Source organism: Microchirus variegatus (assembly GCF_963457635.1).
Source record: "Microchirus variegatus genome assembly, chromosome: 9".
NCBI lineage: Eukaryota > Metazoa > Chordata > Actinopteri > Pleuronectiformes > Soleidae > Microchirus > Microchirus variegatus.
In genome coordinates, this window is record NC_139810.1 from 2,526,765 (window position 1) to 2,532,764 (window position 6,000).

General features: G+C 37.9%; 1 protein-coding gene across 1 annotated transcript in view; it reads left to right on the forward strand.

Moving 5' to 3' along the window:
* The window catches only part of tnnt2a (troponin T type 2a (cardiac)), an 8,862-nt gene continuing 2,862 nt past the window's right edge, over positions 1-6,000 (forward strand). The window contains exons 1-8 of the mRNA XM_083894662.1: positions 1-90; positions 2,238-2,259; positions 2,934-2,997; positions 3,119-3,235; positions 4,569-4,646; positions 4,723-4,833; positions 4,932-5,041; positions 5,128-5,218. Coding sequence (XP_083750788.1) covers positions 2,941-2,997; positions 3,119-3,235; positions 4,569-4,646; positions 4,723-4,833; positions 4,932-5,041; positions 5,128-5,218 — 564 coding nt within the window. The 5' untranslated portion in view covers positions 1-90; positions 2,238-2,259; positions 2,934-2,940. The remainder of the gene's footprint in view (positions 91-2,237; positions 2,260-2,933; positions 2,998-3,118; positions 3,236-4,568; positions 4,647-4,722; positions 4,834-4,931; positions 5,042-5,127; positions 5,219-6,000) is intronic.

Below are 6,000 nucleotides of genomic sequence, written 5' to 3' on the forward strand. Positions count from 1 at the left end.
TTTCTACCATAAAAAAAAACGTGCATTAATCTGACAAATCTGTGATTGTTTTGGTTTCAGATGAAGGAGAAGAAGCAGAAGACGGAGAAGGTAAACAACAACACAACAACGACACAACAACACGACAATTTCATCGTCAGACAAACTCGATATTTTACAGCTGCTAAATTAAACTAGTCGAACAAACACTGAGGCATTCGCAGCTGCTATATCCAGATAATGTAGCATCAGCATTCAAAATTTGCATTAGCTGCTATAGTAGCCAGACAGTGCGACATTGACATGCAACATTAGCTATCGCATTAGCAGCTAGACGCAGTAGCATCTGTTTACGACATTAGCACCTTCAATAGCCAGACACTGAGGCATCAGCATTTGCGTTAGCAGCTACCATAACCCGATAATGTGGCATTGGTGTTTGACGTTAGCGGTAGCTATTTTTGCCAGATGCGGTGGCATCTGTTTTTTTAATTGACATTGGTTTGCTGTTAGCAACTACTCTAGTCAGATGCTATAGCATCTATGTGTGACATTAGCATTAGCACCTGCAATAGCCAGACACTGAGGCATCAGCAATTGCGTTAGCAGTTACCATAGCCCGATAAAATAAATATATTTATTATTGCACACCTTCGGAGAAGCCTCCCAGATTTTGTTGCATTTTTACCCGGCATAATAACAATAAAGGTTATTCTATAATGTAGCATTGGTGTTTGACGTTAGCGGCTACTGTAGCTTGTCGAGTCAGATGCTATAGCGTCTATGTTTGACATGAGCATTAGCAGCTAGTGTAGCCAGAAAGTGCAACATTAGCTATTGCAGCCAGATGCCGTGGTTTCAGCGTTAGATGTTAGCATCTACCATAGCCAGATAATGTAGCATTGGTGTTTGATGTTAGCGGCTACTGTAGCCTGAGCATTTGATGGTAGCTATTGTTGCCAGATGCTGTGGCATCTGTTTTTTGTTTTTTTATCAACATTGGTGTTTGTTGTTAGCAGCTACTCTAGTCAGATGCTATGGCATCTATGTTTGACATGAACATTAGCAGCTATTGTAGCCAGACAGTGCAAAATTGACATGTGACATAAGCTATTGCAGCCAGATGGTGTCAGCGTTAGATGTTAGCATCTACCATAGCAAGATAATGTAGCATTGGTGTTTGACGTTGGCAGCTATAGCAGCCAGACAGCACACACACCGATATATGATGTTAGCAGCTTTTGTAGCCAGATGCTGTGGCATCAGCGCTAGATGTTAGCATCTACCGTAGCCAGATAATGTAGCATTGGTGTTTGACGTTAGCTATTGTTGCCAAATGCTGTGGCATCTGTTTTTTGGGGGGGGGGGGGTTTACAGTAGCAGCTATCGTGGCCAAATAATACGACAGTGGCGTTTGACTTTAACAGCTAGCGTAGCCAGATCACGTAGCGTTGGCGGTCGATGTTAGCTGCTATAGTCGGAGGCTCTGAGGTCTTAATCCAGGATTAACTCGAACTTCCTGAGGTTGTTCTTTCTTAGCGTTGGCGTTTTTATGAGCAGAACCCTCAGGTCACCGTGACCCACACCGAGTATTTTTTGGCGCGTTTGTGCGACGCTAACACGTAGCGACCGTCATGTGTCACAACTCTGGAGGTCATTTTCACGGAGTGAGGACATTTTGGTCAGTCCTCACTTTATTTTGATTGAAATCACTTCCTTAGGTTGCTATAACATGCTATACTCAATTTGTCCAAAAAAAATTAAAAATGTAATTTTGGGCGACATAGTATAGTATGATGCTTTGGTCAAATTTTGGACCAAAAATGTTGCGTCCATTTTTTTCCAAATTTTGGACGACATGGTAAACGTTTTTGTCAAATTTTGGTCAAATTTTTTTTCCAAATTTTGGATGACATAGTATATTATGACGTTTTTGTCAAATTTGGGTCAAATTTTGGGTCACATTTTTTTTTCAAATTTTGGACAACATAGTATAGTATGATGTTTTTGTCAAATTTTGGACCAAAAATTTTGCGTCCATTTTTTTTCAAATTTTGGACGACATAGTATACGATTTTGTCAAATTTTGGACCAAAATTTTTTGGTAAAATGTTTTTTTTTTATTTTGGTCGTCATAGTATAGTATGAAGTTTTTGTCAAATTTTGGACAACATAGTATACAATTTTGTCAAATTGGTCATTGGTTTGTGTGTGTGTGTGTGTGATAGTGAGCTCATATTTCTTTTCTCTCTCTCCAGAAGAAGCCAAACCCAAATTCAAGTAAGTAACCTGCACTCATTTGCATACGCACACATTTAATCTACTAAAATCACTTTTTTTTTAAAGTTATTCTCGCTCCATTTTGGAAAATTCTTCAACAATTCTTCGACAAAAACCTCCAGCATTTGCTCTCTCAGGCCAACTCCCCCTTAAACAGCAGATAAGCTGTCTAAGAAGATGAATGATTGTAATTTCACCTTTAATCCTTTAATCCTCCCAAACCTTATCTAACTTCAGCACAGTGAGTGGAGACATGTGCAAACCGCTCACCTGGCTCCGTACCAAAGCATTTACATTCCGCACATAGCATCTTATTAAACGTGTTTTGTCACTAACGACTGTCGAGACGTGCTGAGGATTCTGCTCACGTTACCTTAAATGAAGGAGTCTATACGCCGAAGTCATAAAACAACACATTTGAAGTGACTGATGGAGGCAGAAGTCGATCAAACGTCTGCTGTGACGTAAAAATGTCACTTTTCTCTATGGGGTTTTGTATGAGAGAGCGAATGATTGACAGAAGGGACACAAACGTCGTCCAACCATAAAATAAAGTGTCAAAATGCCTTCTTTACATAAAGCCGTCTTTGAAGCTGTCTGATTGACAGCAGAGTGACACCGACTCATCGTTCTTTTCTTAATCTGGGTTTAATCTCCATGTTGTTGGATTAAAGGCCGTTCATGATGCCAAACCTCATCCCTCCAAAGATCCCAGACGGAGAGAAGGTGGACTTTGATGTGAGTCACTGATCAGTAGGAATATTCACTTTTCTTTTGTTTTATGAATGAATGAATATCTAAAGTAAAGGAATGACCTCTGGACTTGACCTCTGACCTCTGACCTCTGCTGTCCCTGCAGGACATCCACCGTAAACGCATGGAGAAAGACCTGATGGAGCTTCAGACTCTGATCGAGGTTCACTTTGAGAGCAGGAAGAAGGAGGAAGACGAGCTGATTCATCTGAAAGACAGGATCGTGAGTGTGTGCACGGACACACACACACACACACACACACACGCAAATCCAGAGCCAATAAATCATTGATTTATGATTCAACTCTAATTCTTTGAAAGACTTCAGTTTACATTTAGATCTTAAAGATGAGGATCACTGAGAATTTACAGAATCCTTATAAGATTTTTAAAAAATGGCTCTGATTTTTTATAAATAAATGACAAACTTTTCCTTGACTTTCCAAGATTTTTTTTTTTTATTGGTTCTGAATTCACAAAAAAAATCATCAAGTCTGAATTTACAAGGTTTTTTTTCTTTAGTCAAAAAAAATGTTCAGGTGTGAATTTATGACATTCTTTTACATGTCCAAGTCTGAATTCACAAGATTGTGATTGTGGGTCTGAATTCACAAGATTTTTGTGGGTCTGAGTTCAAAATATTTTGTTGTGGGTTTGAATTCACAAGATTTGTTGGTGGGTCTAAATTCATGAGATTTTTGGTTGGTCTGAATTCATGAGATTTCTTTGTGGGTCTGAATTCATTAGTTTTTTGTGGGTCTGAATTTTACAAGATTTTTTTGTGGGTCTGAATTTACAAGATTTGTTGGTGGGTCTGAATTCATGAGATTTTTGGTTGGTCTGAATTCATGAGATTTCTTTGTGGGTCTGAATTCATTAGTTTTTTGTAGGTCTGAATTTTACAAGATTTGTTTGTGGGTCTGAATTAGCGAGATTTTTTTGTGGGTCTGAATTCACGAGATTTTTTTTGTGGGTCTGAATTCATGAGATTTCTTTCTTTGTGTGTCTGAATTCACTAGTTTTTTGTGGGTCTGAATTCACTAGTTTTTTGTGGGTCTGAATTCATGAGATTTCGTTGTGGGTCTGAATTCACGAGATTTTTAGTGGGCCTGAATTCACGAGATTTTTTGTGGGTCTGAATTTACGAGATTTTTTGGTGGGTCTGAATTTACGAGATTATTTGTGGGTCTGAATTCACAAGATTTCTTGGTGGGTCTGAATTCAGGAGATTTTTTGGTTGGTCTGAATAAGCAAGATTTTTTTGTGGGTCTGAATTTACGCGATTTTTTGTGGGTCTGAATTTACGAGATGTTTTTGTGGGTCTGATTTTCTATATTTTTTTGGGGGGGTGGTTCTGATTTCATGAGATGAGTGGCGACACATGGTTGTGTCGCATTGTGTCACATTGTGTCACATGGTTGTGTAGTTATGACATTGATCATCTTGTAAACTTAAACATGAAGATGAACATCAGGAAGTGACATCACAGCCACAGGAAGTCAGTTTTTTCCTCCTGAGGTCAAAGACCTGAACATGAGTTTGTGTTTAAACCTCAGGAGAAACGTCGCTCTGAACGAGCCGAACAACAACGAATCCGCAGCGAGAGAGAGAAAGAGCGACAGAAGCGTCTGGAGGTAGAGAGACGTTATATTATCTTACTATATTAATAATTATAATTATAATGATAATAATCCTGGTCTGCCTCTGCAGGACGAGAGAACTCGTAAAGAGGAAGAGGAGGCGAAGAAGAAAGCGGAGGAAGACGCCAAGAAGAAGAAAACGCTCACCAGCCTCCACTTTGGAGGATACATGCAGAAGCTGGTGAGGAGGAAGTGGTGCATTGTGGGAACTTTTTTATCTGCTGAGACATTGTTTCACACCTCGATGATGATGATGATGATGATGATGATGATCCACAGACGGAGAAACGCAGCGGTAAGAGACAGACGGAGAGAGAGAAGAAGAAGAAGATCCTGAACGACCGACGCAAATCTCTGGACGTGGAGAACCTGAACCAGGAGCAGCTCAAGTGGGTGGAGACGCACATTCAGCATGTTCACAGACACACAAACAGACACACAACAACAACAGTAGATGTTCACGTTTGTGTCACAGGCAGAAAGCGAAGGAGCTGTGGGAGTGGATGAACGAGCTGGAGGGCGAGAAGTTTGACCTTCAGGACGAGTTTGGACGACAGAAATATGAGGTCAGTGTGTGTGTGTGTGTGTGTGTGTGAGGACAATTTAATTTTTTTTTTCCTAAAAAAAAATTTTTGAAGATTTGTTTTCCCAAAAAAATGTTTTGAAGATCTTTTTTTTCAAAGATTTTATTTCAAAAAAAATTTCAAAGATTTTTTTTTTTAATTCGATTTTTTTCAAAGATAAATATTTTTTTTTCAAAGATTTGATATTTCAAAAAAAATTGTAAGATTTCTTTCAAAAAAATTGTAAGATTTCTTTCAAAAAAATTGTAAGATTTCTTTCAAAAAAATTGTAAGATTTCTTTCAAAAAAATTGTAAGATTTCTTTCAAAAAAATTGTAAGATTTCTTTCAAAAAAATTGTAAGATTTTTTGAAAAACAAAAAAATTTTAAAAAAAAAATTCGAAATTAGATTTTTTTTAAAGAGAATTTTTTTTTAAAGAGACTTTTTTTTCAAAGATAATTTTTTTTCAAAGATTTGATTTTTTCGAAATTAGATTTTTTTCGAGGATACATTTTTTTTTCAAAGATTAGATTTTTTCGAAATTAGATTTTTTTCAAAGATTTTTTGTGTGTTGTTTTTATGATATTTTTAAATAAATAAGAATTAGTTTGTGCATGTCACAGAGAAGTAACGCAGCAGTACCACTGGTAATCATGGGGGGGCAGTAGAGAGTCAAAAGTCCTGTCCTCTTTAGGACATTTTTCTGTCATAAACACTGACTTTATGAGGTCGTAGAGACCAAAACCTGGTCCTAGTGAGGCTTCACTTTGGTCAGTCTGTAGTT